Source organism: Mesocricetus auratus, unplaced genomic scaffold (assembly GCF_017639785.1).
Source record: "Mesocricetus auratus isolate SY011 unplaced genomic scaffold, BCM_Maur_2.0 Super-Scaffold_100676, whole genome shotgun sequence".
In the NCBI taxonomy this organism is placed as follows: Eukaryota; Metazoa; Chordata; class Mammalia; order Rodentia; family Cricetidae; genus Mesocricetus; species Mesocricetus auratus.
In genome coordinates, this window is record NW_024429266.1 from 116,226,314 (window position 1) to 116,252,504 (window position 26,191).

At 44.2% G+C, this 26,191-nt stretch overlaps 2 protein-coding genes across 3 annotated transcripts in view; one reads left to right on the top strand and one right to left on the bottom strand.

The window, feature by feature from the left end:
• Tax1bp1 (Tax1 binding protein 1) overlaps nucleotides 1-3,213 on the top strand; it is a 64,739-nt gene extending 61,526 nt beyond the window's left edge. For both annotated transcript variants that reach the window (XM_040737934.1, XM_040737935.1), the window contains 2 exons: nucleotides 569-651; nucleotides 2,591-3,213. In XM_040737934.1, coding sequence (XP_040593868.1) covers nucleotides 569-651; nucleotides 2,591-2,792 — 285 coding nt within the window. In that variant the 3' untranslated portion in view covers nucleotides 2,793-3,213. The remainder of the gene's footprint in view (nucleotides 1-568; nucleotides 652-2,590) is intronic.
• Nucleotides 3,214-4,710: 1,497 nt separating this feature from the next.
• Jazf1 (JAZF zinc finger 1) overlaps nucleotides 4,711-26,191 on the bottom strand; it is a 320,196-nt gene continuing 298,715 nt past the window's right edge. The window contains exons 4-5 of the mRNA XM_005076817.4: nucleotides 13,225-13,394; nucleotides 4,711-7,020 (exon numbers count right to left, since the gene is read on the bottom strand). Coding sequence (XP_005076874.1) covers nucleotides 6,844-7,020; nucleotides 13,225-13,394 — 347 coding nt within the window. The 3' untranslated portion in view covers nucleotides 4,711-6,843. The remainder of the gene's footprint in view (nucleotides 7,021-13,224; nucleotides 13,395-26,191) is intronic.

Below are 26,191 nucleotides of genomic sequence, written 5' to 3' on the forward strand. Positions count from 1 at the left end.
TTACAGTATACTGTACCATTGGCTAATTCATGGTTGCTTACAAAACTGTTGTGAGCTATTGGCTGTTTAAAGTGAGGGAATGAAGGTGAATGAGTTGTCTGGTCAGTTATGGTTTGGGTCTCTAAAAAGTTGTACTCTAATTTAAATATATGTAAAATAAATGTATGAAAGTTTAAATAATAAGAGAGTGTAGGAGTGAACCCCACAAAGCTACCCGCCCAACAGGGCGGGGTCAAGGTAGAGATAAAAGGTAGTGAAAGGAAAAGGGGCTTCTCTCATTTCTCCTGGAAGCCAGCCACGCTTCTAACTCCTGGTATGTGCGACTCTCTCTCTCCCTGATAAATAAATATATTGTTTTTCCCTATATAGCCTCGAGTATCGTTATACCTGGTGTCAGAAGTGGGATTTAAAGGCATGCGCCACCACTGCCCGGTGCTTGGGAGGCAGGGGCAAGAGAGCTAAAATTTTAATTGGGTAATTTAAGTGTCATTGTGAGCTCACTTGGTCTAAAGAATTTATATTTGGTTTTGCTTTTCTCAAAAAGTTCCCCTGTTTTGTTTTGAGCCAGGAAGATGAGAATGTACCTGTCCCTCCTGATCCAGCCAGTCAGCATTTACGTGGTCATGGAGCAGGTTTTTGCTTTGATTCCAGGCAAGTGTTTTCCTTTGCGAAATTACATAGAATTATGTAAGATAAGTGATTTTTAAAAAAACAGTTTCTGGGGAACTTGTTAAAAATATACTGCTCAGAGTATAGCCTACAGAAAGTAAATCGCAGGTAATAGTCCCACCGTTCATTTTACCTTGCCTCTAGGTGATTCAGATGTGTGTCATCCTTTGAAGAGCCAGTGGCCTAGAATCTTCAAAATGGGCACTTTTAAATTCTATGTGCCATGTCTGTGTGTGGGTTTGCTCACCTGAGTTTAGGTGTTCAGAGGCCAGAAAAGGCCATCTAGTTCCTGGAGCTGGAATTCAGGCAGTTGTGAGCCATCCAAGGAAGGGTACTAATCTCTGGACTCTATAAGAGTAGCATACACTCTTATTCTCTGAGGCCCCTAATATTCTTTGGCTACTAAACACAATAGACACTGATGGAAAATTAGGAGTTATATTCATCTTTATAGTAAAAACAAACAAACAAAACCAAGGAGGAATTTTAAGTCAGATTTTAATTTAAACACTTTGTAAATTTAAAATAATCAACCCCAGTGGACAGAGTGAATTGGATTAATTGGTTGGTTGTGATGACCTCTGACCCAATTTGCTTAGAAGTGTCAGAACAACTTATGACAGGACAACTGTCCTTAGATGACGTTTTTGACCTGGGGAGAGAGGTCTCAGTACACCAAATCCTCTGTCAAGCCTACTAAGGACCATCGTATTTCTAAACTAAGAGGATCCAACCACAGTTTCTTAGCACATGAGATAGCTGAGATCAGAAAACAGGTTAGTCATACAAACTCCACCATGAGTAGAAATTGGCACAACAGGAAGAACTTGCTGAGTCCTTCAACAGCACCCTGTGTGAGACGAACCCATTGCCGCCACAGTGCGGATGGTGGAAGGGGCACACAAATGTTGCACAGAGCTGCTTCCCAAACAGGACTCCCTTGTGATGACTACTGCAGCTGCAGCAACCGAAGCCTATTGGAAAGAGCATGAATGAGCCCTTCCTGGCCCAGCACTTTTTCAAGCACAGGCTCTATGTACCTATGCACCAAGACCTGTGCCCCACCTGAGATCCAAGAGGCCAATAATTTTTTTGGAAGAAGCTTCCTGCCATAATGAGGCAACTTTCTGCAAGTCCTGCGTGACTGCCCAAGAATTTGTACAGGTCCTGCATGATCATCTTTCTGGTTACAACACAGTCTTCCATCAATTGGCCCAAGTAATTGCAAAAATTGCTAAGCATCACAATGCTAAGTTTCAGGCCAACTTGGCAGAAGGCATTTCAGATAGAACTGCCTCACCAAGTCCCTGTCTTGCAGAAGCTTCCCCTCCACAGCTTAAAGTTAAGAGAAAGCTGAGATTTCTTGTCCATGCCAGAAGAGCATTAGAGTTCCTCAGCTTGAACACGGCTGGGTATCTGTTTATGTTTTACCCACTGGACAAATATAAGGACTTAAAATGTAATGGTAACTCAATTTTAGAGTTAGATATTGAATAGTATGAGGGAATCCTTTTATTAATACAGACTTATAAGAATATCCTATTCATTTCCCAAAACCAATTGTACAACTTGAGTAATTATTTTAGCAAGGACTTTTTTCCAGTAACAAAACAAAACAGAACAAAATTTTAGTTAAGAAGTAAGAAAGCTTTTTACAGTAAACCACATTTCACATAATGTCTGACTTCGGTAGATTTGGGGGTCGTCAATCCAGTTGTAAAACTAGATAGTGGTGGCTTTGTAAAAAGACAGATGCTGTACATGGTACCAAGAATCTAGAAGCAGGAAAAGGTTAACTAGTAACTTTGAGGATAAGTTGTTTGGTCCAACTGTCAGGTAGCTAACATACTTGTTGTACACTGACAGGTGCTGTTACAACTAGAAAAAATGTAATTCTTTCATTTTCTTCTTTCTTTAAAAGCTTTGATGTCCACAAGAAGTGTCCCCTCTGTGAATTGATGTTCCCTCCCAACTATGATCAGAGCAAATTTGAAGAACACGTGGAAAGTCACTGGAAGGTGTGCCCGATGTGCAGCGAGCAGTTCCCACCTGACTATGACCAGCAGGGGTTTGAGAGGCACGTTCAGACCCATTTTGATCAGAATGTTCTAAATTTTGACTAGCTTTTATTAGGAGTTAGTACAATTTAGCAATTAAAAACAAAACAAAAAAACTCAAATAGAGACTTAAGGAGACTCCAAGATGTCACTTTCATCTTCCTTCCTCTACACTTTTCTGATTGAGAACTACTTCTGAGTGTAGTGTCGCTAGGGCCAGGGCACAGCTTTGACTGCAATAAATACAGTTTTGATCTCTGTTAATCCTGTCTGCTTTAAGAAAGTTCTTATGTGTTTATATCTCTAATTTGTCCCCCAGTCAGAAAAAGTGTATGAAGGACACAGGAATTATTTTAATGTTACTGAACTGAAAACATATGTGTGATAGTTGTAGATTATTTAGCACAATCAGTAGATTTCCAAGTTTTCTGTTGACCTTGGTAATTGAGCATGACTACTATTATGTAATAAAGAGCATTGATCATAACAGTTCTGTGGAATAATTCTTTGAATATAGAAAAACATAATTTAGTCAAAGATAAATCCTGCTTAGGAGCTGCATGTAGAATGAGATCACAGGCTTGAATGAAGATACTCTTAATACGAAAAGCACTGGCTGTAGGAATTAACAGAAGGCACATTTTGCTAATTTTATGATAAAAATTTTAGCATAATCTGGACGATTATTTTTAAAACTATGGAATTTGTATTTATAACTAATGAGAGAATGACCAAGATGAATCAGGCATTAGCTGTTCTCTTTAAATGACCTTGACAGTGGTTTGTGGAATAAAATGACAGACTGTGTATCAGTGCCTTTTTTATATTTTTCTGATGAGAATACAACTTGGAAATAACATTCCGTTAGTAAGTGGTTAAATAGAATTTACAACCCAGATCCAACTAATGTGTTTCTTAGTTACAGTTCTGTAGTATGGTGTCCATTAACATTAAAGAGGACATGTTTGGAGGCTGTCATATTGTCACATTTGCTTAGGTTTTCAGTAACCTGGTGCCTTGGAGTTTTTGGCTGTGGGCCTTAACTTCTGAACTGTACTCCTTTCTCTCTAAAGATGGGAATAAATTGCTTTTCATTTGCTGCCTTAGTAGTTACAGAACATTGAGACCTCTTGTGAGCAAACTGGGTACTTAAGATGGTGAGTACATATTCAGGGTTGATAGTCTTCTGGGCTGCTGGATGTGAGCTGTGTCATGTTCCGTGTTGCTGGTATTTATTTGTAGGAGCAGAACTTGTGTATTATTTGAATCATTTGAAAAGGTAGATGTGTATATGTTTTAAAATACTTTTATTTTTTACATTTTTTTTTTTGAAAAGCTATTTGAATCTAGGGAAAACCAGTATGTAGCATTCAGATGCCAGCTGTTAGGCAGTCCTGGGAGGCAGTAACAGCAATGCGTTCTCCTAGCTTCCTAGTGAAAGTCTTACATAGGATATTCTTGGGCAGAGTACACCAGCAATAGGTGACGTGGATGGCTTCCTTATTAAGGTGCTTTCTGTGCTGAGTTCTGACCGCAGCACTGTGAAAAACCACACATGTGCCTGGTACCCCGTGCTGGGGAGGCAGTAACTAGAGTCCTTGGGGCTTGCTGCCCAGCAGTCTAGACTTTGAGCTTCAGGTGCAGTGAGAGACCATGTCCCAGGTGGAGAAGTGACTGAGGAATGACACATGATGACTCATGCCCTCCACATGTACACACTGTACTGGGGCTTTCTCTTGCAGTTAGTGTGTGTGGCCCCTGCTGACCAGAAAGTACTCTGAAGAGTGAAGGGCTGTCCATGGAAGTGTTAGCCCCAAGCTTAGAAAAGAAGCAAACCGAAAGGGACCAAAATCTTCACACGTCATCTAGATTTTACAAAACAACTAGGAACCTCAGAGAACAGGCACTGGACAGATGTTTTGATTTCCCACAGGAAACATGCTGTGGATTCTCACAGTGGAGCTAATTAACATAAGGAGCCGAGTTTACTTTGGGTCAGAGGCAGTTTATTTTAAATGTGATTTCATGTACATTTATTAAGCAGCTTTTCTTGACAGAAATTCTGAGTAAATTGCCTTCAGTTCTAATAGTTTTGTTTCTTTCAAACTTAATGTGCTCTGTCCCCAACAAAACATATGAAAATATAATTTAAAGCACAGTTTTCACAGACACGGTACAATACATTCACTATACACGGTGTAACAAAATACCCCATCCTTACCTGCTTAGCAATACTGTCACAATGAGAAGTAGAAACGGTTTGGTTTATCAATGAAGAGACTTAACATGCACAACGACTGTTTTTATGACTGTGGCTGCTGAACTACTGATCCAGCCTGCAGTTTCTCACACTAGAAAGAGCAAAGCTAACTAATAATTGCTAGCCTAAAACTTTTTGGTCAACTGTAGGTAGGTATGGAGCGAGTAGGGCCGCCTTCTGCACCAGCTAGTTGGTTCTCAATTCTGGATCACCCTTCCAACGCATGTGGGCTAACACTGTGTAGTCAGAACCAAGACCACTTTTCAGAGCTGAGGATGGTTTTTGGTGGGCAGCATCTTTTACAAATATGTGAAAGTCCCTCACCATGAGGGATTTACAACTTAGGAATGCAGAAGCTTACCCATCTGCTTAACAGAATTGTCATTTCACAATGTAAAAAACTGAGAAGAGACCACTACTTTGTAGCTATGTGTAAGATTTCATCAGATGGGAAAAGTTCTTTTAGAGGGAATTTGAGTTTGCTTTTCACCAGTTTGTACTGTGTGTAGTTAGCTGTGTCAAAGCAACTTTTATTGCGTATCAGGCAACTGGTAAACTCTTGTGTTTGAAGAATAGCACTTGGGATAAAAGAACACTCAACACATGATGGTACTGTCGGTGAGAGAAACTCGAGGAATGGTCCAGATGTAGGTCACTCTTAGTGGGTTGTATTAGTCCTCTCTGTTGACCACCTGCTGCAAGAAGCACTTAATTGTCAGTAAGGCTTATTTTCATATTCTGGCAAAATGTTTTCTAAAGCTAGACAGACATTTCTAATGAGAATGCAGACATCTGCAGTGTGATGGGAAAGTGCCTTTAAAAGAAGTCACAACAGCACGAAAAGGGGCACTAAGGGTCTTAACAATGTTCCTCTTTCAGACATGTTTCAGTTTTATTTCACATTGCACCCCACAGATCTCTTAGGGTAATAGTTGCAAGAATTGGCAACATATAAACATAAAATTGTTGGCAATAGAGAACTACAAAGTGCTTTAAAGCCTCATCTGTTGATGAAGCTATAACTAATTTTCACACTCGCACAATTTGCACTTACATATTTCAAAGTGTTTAACAGATTTCAGGGGAAGAGTTTCAGACACTGGTATCTTGGTCCACAGTAACATTAGGGTAAATTCAGTCTCTTGCACCCAGCAGGCACTCAGTGTGTGTTATTAATGAGAACTGAGTCTTTTGCACAAATATGCCATTTAGAACATTAAAGTGATTGGTAAGTTCAAGGGCAAGAGTTTCTGCTTTTTAAAGGGCAAGATGATAATTAAACAAAACAAAGCACACCTTTTATGCATGTTAAATATGAAAATATTTTTAGCATATTATGTTAAACATTCTTATTTATATTTCCATTACCTAAAGTCTTTCTACTCACAAATACTAACTCCATTATGTAAGGCATGGTAACCAGTTTGATAATGAAGGTATTATTTTGGTTTTATGTGAGCTGATGTGTTGAAAAGCTTCAATCACATTACAATCTTGAAAAGCATCTCAGTGCCAGCCCCTCCACTCCCAGTTAGCATCACTGCATTGTGATTAAACAGTATGCAACATGCCCTTAATTTTATTTTGTTTGGGGGAAAATGTGCTGAAGAACCTAGAGCTTTTTCGTTTAGCACCTTATATCAAAGTAATGGGAATGGGTGTGATGATTACATGTGCAAATGTACAAAATCATCAACTCTACAAAGATACATCATTCCAAAATTACAGAAAAGTTTAAAGCATGCATTTAATTATTTCTCATTAAAGGGTTGCTGAGTGCTTCCCCTGAAAAAGGTGGCTGTTTTCAAAATCAGCAACTGCTGGTGAGGATTTCTTGGCACAGTTCTGACCAGCACGTCACTGCTGCATCTTCCTGATCATCTCCGCTGACACCGGGGGGTGGAAGTTGATTGTGTGGTGTCGCAGGCCCTGAGCGGTCTTGTAACTCTTCCCACACCGACATTTGAATGGTTTGCGGACGCGGATCTGCGTTCGGTGGCCATTCTTAGCGTGGTACTTTATGCCATTCACATTCTGTGGAGAAGATAAAAAATCCCCTGTGAGGAGGAGTCAGAGAATGTCTCGTCACATTCGTGCAAACCTTGGCATGGGTCAGATTCCAGTAGAGTAGTTACTGGATGGCATCTCTGGAGAGGGTGGCCTTCGTGTGGGTCTGTTAGGCCTGGGCTGTATACATTAGTCTGTGTGGGAAAACTAATGGTGCAGTTTCCCTTGGTTTTTTGAAGCCTCAATTCTTTGGTACTAAAGTTTGCTACTTGGAAGAGCGTTAATTGGAAATCCTATGAATGTTTCAGAATGGCCAAGGAAATAGCTTTCTGGAGAACACAACAAAAAACAGATTAGGGCAGATCAAATCTAAGATGTGTAAGTTTTTTATTTGGAAACTTGACGTTTTATGGTCAGACAGCTGTGGTAAGTTCCCTGCCACGCCTTACCTGGAATCTGACGGTGTTAGCTCTGCTTTGGTACAACTGTGGGTGTTAGAGCCTATGGGCACTGCCCTTACTGGATGTACTGCATTGCAAACAAGCATGCTTTTAAGAGTTAGATCCCAATGTTCAGATTAGCAGAATGCTCCAGAAGCCATATAGGGCTGCTTCCAACTGCCCAAAACTCCAGTTCCAGGGAATCACAGACCCTCTTCAGCCCAGCAGAAGGGTCACTAAACATTTCATGTCTGCTTCTATGAGCCTAGTTGGAAGATGGGTGTCTTAGGGTTGCTAACCCTGTGGTAAAACACCATGACAGAAAGCAACTTGGGAGGAGAGGGTTTCCTAGTAGCTGTTTAGTTAAAGAGTGAGGGCAGGAACCTGGAAGCAGGGGCTGATACAGAGACCATGGAAACTGGCTTGTTCAGCCTGCTTTCTTACAGAGCCCAGGACCACCAGCACAGGAGCGGCCCAACCCACAGTGAGCTGCTTCCTCTCCCATCTAACTCTATTTAAGAAATCCCTTTACACACTGGCCCACAGCCAGATCTTATGGAGACGTTTTCTCAATTGAGGCTCTCTCTTCTCAGTGACAACAGGTTGTGTCAAGTTGAGCTAAAACTATCCAGCACACACACACACACACACACACACACACACACACACACACACACACACACACACACACACACACACACACGATACCCTATGCCCACTACCTTGTTAAGGTAGAAGAATGCTGCTGCTATGGTAGAAGAAGCAAAAAGGCTAACTAACTACATCCACATTGTGGGTTAGATAACTTGCTCCATCATTGCCGGTTAGATAACTCACTCCATTGCAGGTTAGATAACTTGCTCCATCATTGCCGGTTAGATAACTCACTCCATCATTGTGGGTGAGATAACTCGCTCCATCATTGCGGGTTAGATAACTCGCTCCATCATTGCAGGTTAGATAACTCACTCCATCATTGTGGGTGAGATAACTCGCTCCATCATTGCGGGTTAGATAACTCGCTCCATCATTGTGGGTGAGATAACTCGCTCCATCATTGCGGGTTAGATAACTCGCTCCATCATTGCGGGTTAGATAACTCGCTCCATCTGGGCTTGGGTTCTTATCCCTAGTTAGACCAAAAAAGTTGGAAGACAGACAGACATTTATAGCTTGACCCCCATGAACCCAAACACAGTTCACCAGGAGTAGGACATGAACCCAGCAGGCTTTGCAGCCTTTTCCTGAAAAACACAACCACCCATTTACAGCTTTATTCTGGGGAGAATGAAGCCAGCTACATGTTTGGAAGTGTGTTATTTCTCAGGATGGCTGAAGAGCTTAGGCTAGCAGCCCAGATGCTGTGATCTACCAACTCCCAGGGATCAGTGGGAAAGCCTCAGCACAGGTAGTGTACAGAGCAGTTCTCTGTGTGTGAGGAGGTGCATGTGCACATGTGTGTGAGCCTGTGATATGGTATGCAGAGGCCAGAGGAGATCTATGACTACTCTGCATTTTCATTCTCTGTCCTGCTCCCTTAAGACAAAGTCTCAGCCTGGGGATAGGATGACAACTGGCAAACCCCAGCAGCCTTCCTGTCTCTGCTCTTTCCTGGCTGTGCCTGTGTGTGATGGGTGCTAGCATCCAAATGTAAACGCATGCTTAGCAAATGCTCTCATCACTGAGCCATCTCTAGCCTCGATTCTGGTTTTTTTTTTTATGTTGTTAATACCTTTATTGTGTGTTCATTTGTATATACCACATGGCGTTCCAGGTACCTGTGAGCTGCCTGATGTGGATACCAGGAACTGAACTCGGGTCTTCTCGAAGAGCAGAAAGTATTCCTAACTGCTGTGTGGTCTCCAGTCCCAGCTCCAGATTCTTGCAAAGATTTCCTCCGCTTACTCATTCATGTGTAGGCAAGGCAAGGAGAGCTGCTACAAGTCACCCGAATGTGTGATGACATTAATCTTAAGAGTTTTTGCCCCTCAGAAATATTAACAAAATGCTCAGATATTCTGGATTCTGAACAGATAAGGGGAGTGTATTTTTGAAAGGGCAAGGGAATTCATACACAGCAAAGTCTGAAAATTAACACTGGATTCTTGATGCTGCCGGATGAGCAAGTCACATTTTAGGTGAGGAACTGCCATGCAGAGAGAATGGCCTGCCTTCAGGAATTGGACGGGAGTCAGGTCTGGCAGCTGGAGAGTCTGTATTTCCCTATTTCCTTAGGTTCCCTCCTAAAATGCTAGGTACTGCTCAGTTCAAACTCATAGCTGATGTCTTTGGCACTTCCTACTGTGCCAAAGGGACTTTGAATAGTCTTGACCCTGGGCTAGCTAGGAAGGAAGGTGATACAGGGGTCTAGGAAAGGGCTTAGGTTTGAGGGAATTTGGATTCTACCATTAAGATCTACTGTCCTTATCAGACAGTATTGCTCAGTAGAAAAAACCCTAGGCTGTTCCCAAACATCTAGTTTCTAGGAGACAGAAGCAGATGGTAAACGGGGCCTTCCGTCCTGTTTAATCTTAGTGAGTACGTCACCCAAATGTGTCTAGTATGTGATGTGCTTGCTTAGGAAAACTGCGGTTCAGATCCTGAGGTCCTTAGGTCTATGTAAACGTGAAGGTTCTTGGGGAATTTGGTGAGGACGCAAAATGACAAAACAGCAGCTGAGGAGAGTGTGGCCAAAGGGAACAATTTGGGGTGGGGTTGTTAACAGCCTAGGGCAGCACAGAAGAGGTACCCGTCTCCACAGCACCCCACTAGGGTTCATGTGCTCAGTGCATGTCTATGTGTAGAAGGTACCAAGTGCCTGCTCACATCAGAGGGCTCAGTATTTTAGTGTCTATCAAACATGCCACCTCTGCATGTCCAGTGTTACCTTATGAGATTCATTCATTGTTAAATACTTCTGGAAACGAATTCTATGGGCAAAATTTGAGTCTGTTCCCCTACCATTAGAGGTTTAATATTTCTTGCCGGGCAGTGGTGGCACACACCTTTACTCTCACTACTTGGGAGGCAGAAGCAGGTGCGTCTCTGTGAGTTTGAGGCCGGCCTGGTCTATAGAGTGAGTTCCAGGACAGCCTCTAAAGCTACACAGGAAATATCCTGTGTTAAAAAACAAAACAAACAAAAGTTTAATATTTCCTAAAGTGTTCTTTGTTGGAAGATGACACAAGCTGAGAGTCAAGGCTGCCTTCCTTGTCGGACTTTCTCTTGGGGACCACCAGCTCCCAAATAATGACAAGAAGACTTATTATTTATTATGCATACTTGGTCTTAGCTTAGGCTTTTTTCCAACTAGCTCTTATACTTAACCTGTTTCTACTAGTCTGTTTTGCCACATGACTTTTTTACCTCTCTAACTTCTTAGGTGTCTTGCGAGCCTAGATTCATCCTGCGTTCCTGTCTCTGCCTGGAAGTCCTGCCTATTCTCTCCTTGCCTAGCTATTGGCCATTGAGCTCTTTTTCAAATCATAGTGACACATCTTCACACAGTGTAAACAAATATTTCACAACAACTGCTTTCTCATTCCTTGCTGTTTCGTATGTGCACATATGTGAAACATAACGTGTTAATAAAATTATGTTTCTGTTTCATCTTTAGCCTATCTTATTGTGGTGGGAGGTACTTTTCTTCCTCTACAAAGTTCTGGAGGGAGCATCATAGGCAAAGGAGGATGCAGGTACCAGGCCCTCCTGTTTGGTCCTGTTCCCGAGTCCTACTCTTAATGTGATGCCCAGGAGCTTGGGTGGAGTAGGGAGAGCTGCACCTGAATCAGTGTCCAACAAGATAACATCTGTCAGAAAGTCTCTGCTGAATGTAGTGTGACACTGAATTCTGACTGGTCTTGGGAATAAACAATATGGCTGCCCTTATGGATTCTGCCTGACTCAAGGGCTCACTGGCAGGTTACTACCCTCTTGCCAGTGCCCCTAAGTGCACAGTGAAGATGAATTAATTCCACCACAACAGCTCTGCTGCTCTACAGCCATAAGGGAAACTCAGCATCTTGTTGGGAGAAGGGTCCGGGTGTCTGTTCTCTCCTGTATCATCGCTTGTCATTCTGGCTCAGAAAGGGAGACATTTCTCTCACAGACAATAGGACCACTAATCCCACCCATGCCAGCTGTCAGTTTATGGTGCCCAGAGCCCTCAGTCCCTGCAGCAAGGATTCACTAATTTGGTCTTGACCTTAAAAGGAGAAAACACTCAAGGCCCCTGTCAACCCAGGCATAGATAATTACAGGAAGAAACTGCTGGAACCCTAAAAAGAATAAGAGGATAGGAATGCCTGGGGGTATAGAATATGAACAAGGAGAAATGTAGGGCGGTGGGGAAGAGTGCCCCACCCTTCTGGACCAGTGTGGGGATGTATTTCCTCCCCCCTTTTCCATGGTCCCTCAGTGCAAGTTATTACTTGGAGTCCTCAGCACGGCTGATGTGCGAGGCTCTGCTTACACAGTGTCCGGACTCTGGGGAGGAGGCAGCGAGAAGAGGAGCAGATGGCTGCGAAAGAGTGGGTTCAGGACAACCACGCCATGCGCTGTCTGGCTGTTCTGTAAACTCAGACAGGAGGGAAACCCTTTCTGCAGAGAGGGCTGCCCTCTCGGGTTCCCCATCTCCCTTTACCCTTTGGGGTGCTGTGCTGTGACTGTTCGAGGCCCCTTTTCTCTGTGCCGCTAAGCTTTATAGAAAAGCTGCACATGTGTGTGTCCTGACCTGACCCGAGCCAGAAGTCCAGTAGGACTCACATCTCTGTCCTAGGGCTTGCATGTTTGTTTAATGAAGGCCATCTGGACCGACAGCTCACAGAGAAGGTGAGTGGTCACTTACCTTTGTGATGCCCTCCTGGTTTCTGCTTTTGCAATTAGCAGAGGTTAAAATACTGAAAATGAATTGTCATGTGAAGCTCAGAGACACATATTTAAAGGGTGGTATGATTAGAGCTCATTCTACCAATTTTCACGCCTTTAAGCACAGTGTGTGCAGACGGGGTAAGATGGTGTGCTGTCTTGTCTACCAAGCATGCTTGGGAGCACTCCATTTCTACCACAGCTGAATTGTAAAGAGCTGCTGACACCTGTGGGAACTTCCTGCAGATATTTCTACTTGTCGGTTTCTTTTACAGTTTTGTCCTTAGTTTTCTCGGCAGAAAAGTTAGTGCCACCAGCTTCCCCAGTCATCCAGTGTTAGGACTGTTAGAGACCCAGCAGGTGGACAGAGCAGAGATTGGAATAAGGGGAAATCAAAGCTTTTTCTTCTCCTGATCTTTTATGGGAAGTGGGGGGGGTGGACTGCCCAGCTGGAAGGCAAACACCCTGCCCTGCTCCAGAAGGCTCTGTAAACAGGCTAAGGCTTTTACAGCCTCAGCGCCTGGCAATCTGTCCCTGAAGGAAGTGTTTGACAATATGGAGGCTGCCACACTCCTTGTGCTGAGCGGAAAGTAGTCCCTCCTGCATGCTAAGCCCAATCTCTACCATGGACGATGTTCCAGCTCCTGCACTGGTCATTCTGACAGGTCCTTAATATGAGGGTCAAAACCAGGGGCTTCCTACACGAGATTGAGGTCTCTCTGCTCTTTGACTTTCATCTCCCACACACGTCAAAGAAGGAGAACCCTGACAATCATCGAGAACCACAGCCAGTGTTCAGCAGAGGGTGCTGGGTATGTGTGCCCATGAATTCAGGAGCGGCTGTGCCCCTGCCTGGCCCGCAGACGGGCTCTTCCGCAGGCGCTCCCCTGCCAGCCACTTAAACCAAGTGAAGTCTTACCCTTACCTTGTAGCGCTTTTTACATCCAGGAACTGGGCAGGCAAAGGGCTTTTCTTCCCCTCCATTCATGCACATGGAGCTGAGGATTGCTTCGGAGCTGATGGCACTCTCTGTGGTCCAGGACTCATCGCTGTCTGACTCCTCATAGTCCACCTCCTCCTCGTCATACTCGCTGCCTGTGAGCAGAGAAAAAGTGCAAGGACTGTCAGAATTTGTCACCTCCCCACAGATCTGCTCCAGCTGCAGGACAGGAGGACCACTGTAGCTGGATATTTCTCTGGGCCACCAGCTCACAAATAATGACATGGAGACTTACTACTAGTTATAAAAGCTGGGCCTTAGCTTAGGCTTATTCCTAACTAGTTCTTCTAAGTTAACCCATATTATTTAATCTATGTTCTGCCGCATGGCTTGTTATCATCTCCATATTGCTCATCCTGCTTCCTATCATGCATCTTGCTGGCGACTCTGCCTTTCTCTTCCCAGAGCTCTCTCTGTCCAGAAGTCCTGCCTATACCTCCTCCCTAGCTATCAGCTGCTCAGCCTTTTATTACACTGATTTGTACCACCGTGCATTCCATTCTTGTGTTAATACAGATATGTATGTTGCCTTTAAAAGTTTGTGTGTTTTTAAAACAAACAAACAAACAAAAAGACACCAATGAAGACAAGTAACAACACAGGTGATCCAGCCTCTCAGCATGCCTCTGTTTTAGTTTCCTTAAAATTCAGCTAGCTGAGATGGTCTAGCCTCACAGACATCCAGTCAAGACTTGAGGTAAACTCTACACTTTCCCATTACACAGAGACGACACAAAAAATAATACAGCTAGCTCTCCTAGGACTTGACTCAATTTTCTTAGGGTCCGTTAAAGATGCTGTCACTCCTAGACAACAGGAAGCAGTCTAGAGAACAGGAAGCTCACATTCCCAAGACATGGGGATGGGTGGGTGATGGGTGTTTGTTACGTTTAGGGGAGCTGCAAGTTGTTATTGGTCACGGTAAGAAAAAAAGAACTAAACAAAAGAGGTTGGATTCAAGGATCTCTCTGAAAAGAATAAATGATAAAATTCTACACTTTTAACTTAAAAAGCAAATTCTAGCCTTAAATATTTTACATTGGTTTGAGTTTTTGTATATTGACAATTTGTTTTGTTTTGTTTTGTTTTGTTTTTGGAGACAGGGTTTCTCTGTATTGTTTTGGAGGCTGTCCTGGAACTCTCTCTGTAGATCAGGCTGGCCTCGAACTCACAGAGATCTGCCTGCCTCTGTCTCCCGAGTGCTGGGATTAAAGGCTTGTGCCACCAACACCTGGCCGTATATTGACAAATTTAAGATTATTTTTGTTATAGTGTATATGTTTCTACTTTGTTTAAGGTATTCTACCTATGCAGCTTATTTAACAATGTAATGTAAATGTCCAGTCCTTGAAAGTTATTATTACAAACTATTTAGGATAATTAAGAAATACGGGTTAGTAGCTAGTCATCTAACAATCAGATCTGTGGCCATGTTAGGTATGTTTTTAAAGTCAAAAGTTGTAGACAGATGGTCTTCAAACACTTGAGAGATCTACAGAATATGGCTTTTCATGACAATGAGACACGTCTGCTCCTGACAACACCAATCTACTTCAAAAAACATGATGGGCATCAAAGAACCTCCATGTGGAGTTTGCTTTCATTGTGGTAAAGGTAGCCATTTGGTAAGAAAACGCCCTTGCCTCAACTGTTGATAGTATGCTGTCCAAATTAGACAAGCAGGACACAAAAGAAGGTGACTGCTAAGCTTTGCCAAGACAAGGTGGGACAGTTTTTCAAAAATTCCTGCTCCACAGAAAAGACTGTCAAATATTCTAGGCCTCTAGGCTGAAGATAGATGCCCCAATGTTGCAGAGAAACCTTGTATGACTGTCCAGGCAGCCATGTGTCTCTGTCATTTCTGCAGTTTTAGAAGTTGTTTGCTCTGTATTTCTTGTTCTCTCAGGTAATTTTATATCCTTCTCAGATCTCTGATGGGGTTGAAGAATAGATCATTACAGTTTTACAGTCTTCTTGTTTACCAAACTCATAAAAGCAATTCAAAACAGGGGTATAGATTGTATAAGGTTGAGGGACATAAATTATAAATTGTTTAAGAAAATGTTTTGAGGTCTAAAAAGATAGTTTTATTTATTAAAGATAGTTTAAATGCAGGTTAGGATAGAAAGTAAATTAGGTACAAAACTTTGGATTCATCAAGATAGGATAGATAATTGAGTATTTTTTCTGAATTTGCAAATGCAAATAGCCTGGACATTGTGAAAGTAATTCTTATATGATAATTGTTCTTATTGTATATAGTTTTACTTTGTTAAGTTTATAACTTCCCCTTTGTTTAGATAAAAACAAAGAAATGTTGTGGGATATTTTGATTGTACTCTGACTTTCCCAAGACTATCAATAAAATTTACCTTGAATCAGAGGGCAGAGCTAACTACTAGCTGACCATAGAGATTTTGGAGGACCTAGGACATATAGAGAGACACAGGGAGTACTAGGAAGGAGTTAAGAAAAATCCTTGGCCCTTTTGGATTGAGGAAGAAGACAGAGGGGAGGTCACTGGTCACTTCAAGGGTCCAAGCACAAATAGTCAACAATGACAAACCTCTCTCAATACACATACAAGCTGGATCCCAACATGCTGATGGGCAGAACTCTGTCCCTTGGTTTTCTGCTTTCCTAGTCTAGAAAATACAAACAGCTCTGGGAGGGAACTGAGCTTTGTAGGTTTTAGGTGTCTGCTTTTAAAAGGGATACATGTTGATCTTTAGCATACAGAGGCTATTGTGGAATTGAAGGGGGGCTACCCCAAGTCAGGGAGCAAGAAATGCCAACAGCTACAAGGTGCAGGTCTGGCTCCTGGGAGAGAAAACATTCCTTTCCCATCTAGCTCATCTGCCTTCTGGCTGCACATTTCCCAGCAGACCTAACTGGTTAAATCAACAGTCAGAATGGAAGATGAATCCTCTTGTATTCCTAAAGATGAAAGGGGCTTTGCCTGGAACTGAATTAAGGATTGGCTTTTCTGGCTTCAAGACAACTGGGATGGAGAGCCACTTCAACACTGGCCCCATTTTACTCTTTTTAATGAGGGAGCCCAAAGTCATTTATTTTGCAGTTCTGTACAATACAACCCTGAAGGACATAATTCTACAGATCATAAACAGTGTAAAATAATATGTTGACAAGTTCTAATGCATTTACAAGCCCCATGGAATAAATAGGAATTATAGCACAACATTAATAAGAATTATATGGTAGCAATTACAGTTGTGAAATTCATCCCCCAGGTGTGAGGCTAAATTGCACCAGGGGCTTGCCTAGGAGCTTCATAGGCTCATTCTGCGACATTAATTATTTCAACACCAAATATTGGCACTTTTATTGGGTTTCATTTTAATAGGCATTAATAAGACTTTGAAGAGCAGTTGAGCCAGCGGCCAAGGACACCATCGTCCGAGGCTGAAAGTTGAAAGGGTCCAGGAAGGAGCAGACTTCTCATTTATCGAGTGCCTACCATGATTCAAGTGAGCTCTGTGCTTTATCTCATTCAGTCCTGGGAGGTGGGGAGGAAGCTGAGCCCTGCGGAGGTTCTGATGTCTGTGTTCTCTCTGAGCTACGGAGGGATGCCACTTCCCTCAACTGCTTCCCTGCCCTGTGGTTCACCAGCTCTCCACAGGGTCCATCTCAACTTCCTCCGTGTTTGCTGCTCTTCACCGCTTACTCAGGTAGAATCCAGGCTTTTCTGTTTCGGTGCCCACTAACAGAGAGTATGGGGTGGCAGAGGGTAGGGGTCAGAGAAAATATTTTTTACTAAAATAAGGCTTGGGAATTAAAAGTGGATTTTAGTCAACCCTGCTATACTTGGTTATATCACCCATCCACCACCTAAAATAAAAGGGAGCCAGCTTGGAAATGGTTGTACCAGACGGCTGGGGTATCTGGTCACTTTCCCAGCAGTCCTGAGCAAATGTCTAAGGCCATTTCTAAGTAGGACATTGCATACAACATTTTATTCTTAAACAAAGGCCACATGCTTGTGTCCTTTAAATCGCTGGTTAGAAAGTTGTAAATGTGATTTGGAAAGGCAGACTTCAGAAAGTAAAAATGACTAATTTACCCATCTAATTGGGCTAATTTGCTCACCTGAACAAGAACCACTCAGCATTTACAACCTGGGGGAGGAGGTGGGGAAGCCCCTTAATGAAACCCAGCAGAAGATAAAACTTCCAAACTAAACTGCATCAAAAGAGACCAGACCCTGAGAGGGCAGGAACAGGGGTGCTGGAAACCACATGGGCCGCAGCAAAGCAGACGGGCAGGGGTGCCAGAATGTCGGGTACTTTCGGAGGCAGAGGTGGCGTGAAAACACGAATAAAGCAGAGCTTTGGGCGCCGTACTGGGCAGACGTATATATAACCCTAGTCTCTGGTGCACCACAGCGCCCTGAGCAGTCTGCAGGAAACTCATCACCTGCCTCGCCTGGAGTGATGTACAAGATGGCCTTGTTTGAATTTAGTTCTCTTCTAGAATCAAGAGCCTTCAGAGCTGGGGTCACATGTTGCCTTTTGTTAGCTGAGGGAAATGCTACTTGGCTTTGATTTTCCATGAAAGTGGTACAACTGTCTTTGCAACTTAAAGAGTAGAACTAGCGTCCACAGCACACCCACGTGGTGGGGTGGGGGTGGGGCTGACATGTAACTACTACAATAAATGGACGGCAGTGTAAGGAAATCACTTCCGCTGTTACATATACACACAATGCTCTTAGAAAAGCCTGTTCAGAAGCCGGGCATGGTGGTGCACGCCTTCAATCCCAGCACTGGGCGCAGAGGCTGGTGGATTTGATGCCAGCCTGGTCTATATAATGAGTTCCAAGACAGCCAGGGCTATATAGTGAGACCCCATCTCAAAAAAGACAAGCAAGCCAGTTCAGGAACTAGGAAAAGGGGGAAGGGGAGAAGGGCATGGAGTGATATCTCAAAGTATGCATGTACTAGCGTGAACACGGTCTCCCATCATCCTCTACCGTCATCATAAAGAAAAGGCAGGGAGGATTCCACAGGAAGCCAGGCCCTGTCTGCCTTGGCTCAGCAGGGCCAGTGGACAGTGTCTCCATCTCCTATCTCCAGGGCAGCCAGGTCCAGGCTGGGCCCATGTGCTGCCCTTGACAAGCTGTGTGAGCCCAGGCAACTTAGACAGGGAGTCAACAGTGTGACCACGATGAGCATTGATGTTTCCACGAGAAATGCAATTTAGCCTGCTGTGTTGCATGGAGAACACAGCAGCTCTGATCTATCTTGGGTTGAATTTTTCACCTTTATAGCCCTCAGTTTCACACCCCACAGGGGCCCAGGGCAGGCAGGACAGGAGTTGGGGGGGGGGAGAGTGAGGGCCATTGAGTCTTGGTTGCTCATGCAGCATTTCCAGTTAGGAAATAAGGAGCCCTAGTAGCAAGGACTTTGGGCTAGGATAGTCATATTCCACAGGTGGATCACATGAAAAATATCAAGGTGGTCCACCAACCCCACACATCTGTTCACAGCCGCCATCTGGGCAGACCCCACATCACTGTGCACAAGCCTGGCTGCTTCTGTCATTTGTTCTCATGGGCCAACAAGAGTAATTTCTAATCTTGTCCTTTCCCCTGCACTCTCTGCTCGCACTTCCCTTTGCAGAGTGCTTTCTCACTGTAGAAAGCTCCACTCGTTCTCTGTAGTTTGAAACATAACAGTGACATCTGGATAAAAAGTCAGCCTTTCCAGAAACCCAATATGCCATTTTTTTTTACAATGCAGATCATGAATATTCATGCAGCAGTGGTAACTGCAGTAACAGCAAATTCAGACCCTGCTGGGTGTCAGGTTCCAGCAAACATGTCAGCAGGACACCCTTCCGCCCACCAGGGTCTACCATTAATTAGCTCATCAGCAATGACCCACTTTACTGGAGTAGAAACAACAGTTACACCAGCTGGAACATCAGTGGCTCCTCCTGGACCCTGTGCTGCTCCTGGAAAAGCCCTCACGTCCTTGCTCCCGGGTTCAGCTCATTGTGTCATGTCACCACCAGCAACCTCCGCCAGTTTTGGAGCTCAGGTGACAGGCTCTGGTGGAGGAAGGAGTCTGGCTTGTCATGCGCTACCTGCCACCTGCACCGCTGATCTGGATCACACAGACGTCTTACTGTTTTTAAGGAATTGTTTCACTATTTAAATTACATGTGAATGTCTGTGTGTGGGTATGAGCAGGAGTGTGGGTGCCCACAGAGGCCAAGAAGAGGTTATCAGATCCCTGGGGCTGGAGTTACAGGCAGTTGTGAGACCTGTTGTGGGTTCTTGAACCTGAATTTAGGTCCTCTCCAAGGGCAGGATGTACTTCTGTAGCTCTACGATTGAGCCATCTCTCCAGGCGCAGTTGTTCTGGCTTTTGTTTTGTTTTTTTGTGACGGGAGCCTCACTATGTGGCCCTAGCTGGTCTGGGACTCACTATGTAGTTAGAGCAGGCTGGCTTTGAGTGTGACTCAGTGCTGGCATTGCAGACATGCACTACCACACTCACCAAGAATGTCTTTTTAAAAATATGAAAATTTAAGCACTACTCGCACTTGCTTAATTGCTAACTGTTTCTACCTATAAATCTATTTAACAAATATGTCTACATATTCAAACTAAGCCAATGTAATTTGTAGGATAAAATACTCATATTTAAGTGTTGATTATAGTCAAATTCTACAGATTTCAACAAAATTATATCAATTTTTCTGGTTTAGGAGTTAGGCTTTAAAATATTTTAAAGGAATTGGAGAGATGGCTCCGTGGTTAAGATTACTGGTTGCTCTTCCAGAGAACCAAAGTTCAATTCCCAGCTTCCACATGGCAAGTTCCAAGGGTTCTGGCGCCCCCTTCTGGCCTTTGCGGGCACCGGATGCAAAAGGTGCACAGATAAACATTCAGGCAAAACACCTGTATGTGTAAAAATAAAAATTTAAAGAACAGCATTTATTTAAAAAATAAATAAAATGTTCTAAAACAGGCAGATCAAACAAACGATCACAATACCTATAAAATCCTCATGTTACAAGCCAGGTTCCCATAATTTTGCCTCGTATTTTCGTCATTTCTAAGCTTAGCTGTGGCTGTCCTGAGGTTATAAAGACCCAAGAGAGCCAAGAGGAAGGAGCCTGGTGATGGTGACTCCTGGATTCTTCCTGGTATAGGAAGTGGAGGGGGAAGATGCTGAGTTTGAAGGCTAGCGTGAGACTGTGCCAAATAAATCAATCTAAAATAAGCTATGAAAATGACTTTAGAGGTAGACAGAGGCAGGCAAGGGGAAAGCACGGGAGAAGTACTGATCTTGGGCCGCAGAACATGGAGGCTCAACTAGTCTGGACAGTTAGAAAATAACAATTCTTTTTTTATATTGGTGATTTTTTAATTATTTATTTTTAAATTTAAATTTAAACTAGAAACAAGGTTGCTTCACATGTCAATGTCAGGTCCCTCTCCCTTTCCCTCCCCTCCTCCCATAGCCTCCCACCAACCCCCCAATATCCCCTCATTTCCCCAGGGAAGGTGAGGCAGGCCCTCCATGGGGCTGTCCATAGTCTGTCATTTCATCCCGGGCAGGGCCTAGACCCTCCCTCAAGAGTTCAGGGTGAGAGTGCATCTCACATTGTTGGATGGGAGTCCAAAGTCCATTTGTATACCCGGGATAAATACTGATCTACTGCCCAAGGCTCAATAGATTACCTAGGCCTCCTCACTGACACCCACATTCAGGGGGTCTTGATCAGTCCCATGCTGGATTCCCAGGCATTAGCCTGGGATTCAAGAGCTAACCCTTGTCAGGTCAGCTGTTTCTGGGGGTTATGGAAAATAACAATTCTAAAGGAAACCCTGGTTTACTCCTTGGTTTACTTCATAAACAATAATTTTTATTTATTTTTGAGACAGGTTTGTGCTATGTAGCTCAGTTTTGGCTTGAACATGATCCTCCTGCCTCAGCCTCCTGAGTGATGAGACCACAGGTATGAGCAACCATATTGGTTAGATTCTCTTCATATTACTTCAGAGAAGCAGGGTGGTGCATGGAGGTCACACTGCTCCACCATGACAGAAGGGCGGTGTCTATGGTCCGGTTCCAGAGCCTGTGTGAAAGCCAGTACCCACACTGCTTCCCAGAACGCAGTGCAAACTCTCCAGCAGAACTGGAAACTTGCTGTTTAAACTTCACCAGGACCCGCCCCGCCTTCCCTCTCCTTGTTTTGTTATTGTCCATGACTCTCCTTCTCAGAGCATGCTCAGTGTCATTATAACCCTGACTCAATTGACTCCTTGCCGGCCGGCCAGGCTCTGGTGGCTTCTGTCCTGACCTGGGCATTGTGTCCCCAGGTGTGCTGACCCCTTTCTCGAGGTTCTCTGTCTTGTATCTTACTGCAAACTATTTAAATGTCACACCTCCAAGACCTCCTCAAATTGTGTGTGGTGCACGGACATGTGTGTAGTACGCGTGCCCGTGCGTTGATGTGGAGGTTGAGTGCATCCCTCTATTGGTGTCTACCATGTTTCTCACTGAACCTGACGCATGCTCTTTGGCTAGGCTGGCCGGCCATCGAGCTCCCAGGATCTACCCACCTCTCTCTGTTCCCAGGGTTGAAGTTACAGGCATGAGCAGCCATGTTCATCTTTTTACATGGGGGCACATAAGTGCTCTTCTCACTGGCCCATCTTCCCCACACCCTCTTCTCCAATATTTTTATCATTTCTTTGTTGCTGTTTTGGAGCACTGGGTATGAGCCCAAGACCTTGCAGACAGCAGGCAAGTGCTCTATGACTGAACTACTCTGTTGGCTTTCACTTGAGAGTGTGCAGTGGTGGTGTGTGCATGCCATAGCATGTGGGCGGCAGCACATACGTGGGGGTCAGCTGCTCTTTTCGCCTTGCTTAAGACACTCTTTCTTGCTTTTGCCACCCTACCTTCTGTGAGCTTCTAGGCGATTCTCCTGTCTCTGTCCCTGCTCTTGCTGCAGGGGTGCAGCTGTGTCTGTGTATCTGTCTGTGTCTGTGTATCTGTCTGTGTCTGTGTATCTGTCTGTGTCTGTGTATCTGTCCCTGTCTCTGCTCTTGCCGCAGGGGTGCAGCTGTGTCTGTGTATCTGTCTGTGTCTGTGTATCTGTCTGTGTCTGTGTATCTGTCTGTGTCTGTGTATTTGTCTGTGTATCTGTCTGTGTCTGTGTATCTGTCTGTGTCTGTGTATCTGTCTGTGTCTGTGTATCTGTCTGTGTCTGTGTATTTGTCTGTGTATCTGTCTGTGTCTGTGTATCTGTCTGTGTCTGTGTATCTGTCCCTGTCTCTGCTCTTGCCGCAGGGGTGCATCTGGGTCTGTGTATCTGTCTGTGTCTGTGTATCTGTCCCTGTCCCTGCTCTTGCTGCAGGGATGCAGCTGTGTCTGTGTATCTGTCTGTGCTTGTGTATCTGTCCCTGTCCCTGCTCTCGCCGCAGGGGTGCATCTGTGTGCTTTTGTCTGTGGGCTCTGGGGATGGACTTGCATCACGAGGCCGGCACAGCCAGCACCTGTACTTGCTAAGTCATCTCACTGCCCCGGCCCTCGCTTGTGTTTTTTAAATCTCTGAATTTTTTCCTCTGAGAGTTTTAGTCTAAAATTGTCTCTGCAGAGATGCATTTCCATTGCTAGATGTTTTAATTTCTTGGAACTCTGCAGTGGTTTGGTTGAGAATGACTCCCATAGGCTCATATGTTTGAATGCTGAGTCACCAGACCAATTAGTGGAGCTGTTTGGGGAGGACGAGGCGTTGTGGCCTTATTGAAGTATATGTGGCCTTGCTGAAGCAGCTGTGACCTTGTTGGAGGCGGTATGTCATTGCGAGTGGGCTCTGAGGTTTCAAAAGTCCACACCTGTTGGGCACCAGCCCCCACACACCAGGCCCAGTCTGTCTGCCTCCTGCCTGCAGATCAGGGTGGAAAACTCGAAGCTACTGTTCTAGTGTCTAACTCTCTAAAACTATAAGGAATCTCCCCCCTCCCAATTACATGGTTTCTTTTATAAAAGTTGCCTTTGTCATGCTGTCTCTTCACAACAATAGTAGTTAACAAGACAGAGGTTGGTGCCGGGGACTGAGGTATGGCTGTGATAGCCCTGACCATGATGTTTACTGGGGAATATGGAAGATTTTGGCGCTATGGACTAGAAATGCTGTTGAGCACCTTAAGTGGTGCTTAATGGGCTGTCCTGTGGGAGCATGGAAGACAGCAGTGCTGAGAGAAATGTGGACTATGGTGATCTGGCTCAAGAGGTTTTGTGGGGAGTAATACTGGAAACCATGCTTGTGATACTATGGCAAAGAACGTGGCTTGCTTTTTGCTCTTGTCCTAAAAATTTGCCCGAGGCTAAATTGAAGTGTTTTGGGTTAATGGTGTTAGCAGAGATTTCAAGGCAGCCTAGTGTCATGTGATTATTAGTGATCACTCTTATGTAGATCTACAAAGAAAAGGAGCAAGTGGGACAAAGAGAAATTCAAAATGTCCAGTTTGAGGGGAAAAGGAGCACCAGAAAGTCCTGTGCTCAAGAAGATAAACAAGTTTAAAGAAAGGCCTGACTCAAAATGGAATAAAGTGAATGTTGACTTCAGGGTAAGACCCCTCCCCCCACCCAAGCTTCCAACTTTTGCAAAAGAATTAAAGGGGAGCTGTGGCGATATTTTATTTGTGCATTAACAAATTAAGCTTGCCTGAAGATCAGAGTGCAGAGCTAGCCACACTAGTTAGCTATAGAGGCCAGGCAGTGGCAGCACACACCTTTAATCCCAGCAATCTCCAGACATAGGCAGATGGATCTCTATTAGTTCAAGGCCACTCTGGACAACACAAAATTGATCCAGTATAAAGAGAAACAGAACTCACACAAAGGTGATCCTAGCACTTGGGGTCACACACCTTTAATCTGAACACTAGGGAGATGGAGACAGTGATGTTGCTGGACAGAGAGAGGAATGTAAGGTGGGAGTTGACAGAAGCTCAGTGTAGTCTGATCAGCAGTCAGACTGAAGCAGTGTGAGGATTCAGTCTGAGGATTCGTAGAGACAGGATCACCCATTTGGTCAGAGCATTGATAGAGGTAAGAACTCACTAGTGGTTGGCTGCTCTGCTTCTTTGATTTTTCAACTTTCATTCCCTAATATCTGTCGCCAGGTTTTTATTGTAAAGAACAATTAGAATTCTTGCTATAGGAAGCTTAAGCAGTAAAGGAAGCCATCAACAATGGAAAGTTTATGCAAATATAATTTAAGGAGCAGGCTAGATTCTAACCCGACATGCAGAAGAACTTGGCAGGTTCAGGTATGTGTTCTGGATTTAGAGTCAAGAAGGATACAGAGGTTGTATAATCGGGCTGGAGAGATGGCTCAGCCGTTAAAGGCTAGGCTCACAACCAAAAATATAAGAGGTTGTATAATCTTCCGTCATGGTTAAGGAAGCCACCAGGAGTGTGGCAGGGCAGTTTCCCTGCATGGAGGCCTGGGAAGGTCATTTTGTGAAGCTGTGAAGGTGAAGCATGCTTTGCATTGGAGACCTTAAAATGCCGGAGATGCCAGAGCCATCTATCTGTCAAGGGAAGTTGCAGGCTGGGGTAGACCAGTCCAACAGGGAGGTGTGGCTGCATGCAGAAGAGCCAGAATGGAAAAGCCATTGTTCTTTGCTATCAGAAATAAAGATACAGGATTTGAAGTTTGCTCTGCTGGTTTTTGGTTTTGCTTTGGTCCAGCCTTTTCACACTATGCCCCCGTTTCATCCATTTGGGAATGGTAATATATATTCTGTCATTGTATGTTGGAAGTGTGTGATATTACAGGGGTTACAGTTAGGAGATTGCCATGAGTCTCAGAAGAGACTTTGGACTTTTAAACAGTCTTGAGACTGTGAAAGACTATGGGAACTTTCGAAGTTGGGGTGAATACGTTTTGCATTATGATATGGCTATGAGTTTATGTGAGACTAGGGAGTAGAATGTGGTCTGAATAAGAATGGTTCCCATAGGCTCATATGTTTGAAAGCTTAGTCACCAGTTAGTGGAACTATTGGGGAAGGGTTAGGAGGTGTGGCCTTATTCGAGCAGTGTGGCATGTTTTGGAGGAGGTGTGCCATTGGGAATGGTCTTGGAGGTTTCAAAAGCCCACGCCAGGCCTAGTCTCCCTCTCCCCCTCTTTTCCCACCTGCTGCCAGCAGATCAGGATGTAGAGCTCTAAGCTACGGCTCCAGCACCATGCTTGTCTACTTCCCACTGATGCTCGTGGACTAACACACGAGACTATGAGGGAGTCCTCAGTTAAATGCTTTCTCTCAGAAAAGTTATGCTGATCATGGTGTCTCTTCCTAGCAACAGAGCAGTAACTAAGACAAACTCCTGTTGGGACCTGATAGCTGACCTGGAAGCCCTCCCTATAGCTCTCTCTGTGTCTGCTCATATACTAGAGTGAAGTATCAGTGAAGCTGAGCAGGGTGACTGTTCTGACTCCAGGTGGCACCCGTAGGTCTTTTATCTTGGGTCTGCTTATCCCAGTGACACGAGGCCACCTGCCAGCACTACTGCTGGGTGAGAAGCTGGGCTTGTGACACTTGGATGGCTCTTCACTTAGTATCTACATCCTGAGATGGGCTCAGTACCCCAGAGAAGTCACCTCCTATACCTGCTAAGGGCCGTGAGAATCTGCTGCCTGTCACTGCAGAGTCACTTTTACTTAGAACCCCACTTTCAGAATGTCATTTGTTCTCATTTCTTTTGACAAATATTTAAGCTTTCCTGAGATACAATTCACACACTGCATACCCTGCCCATTTCCAGCCACACAGATTCCCATGGTTTTGGTGTGTTCGCAGTGTTAAGTGGCTGTCAACACAATCACTGCTAGAAATCCT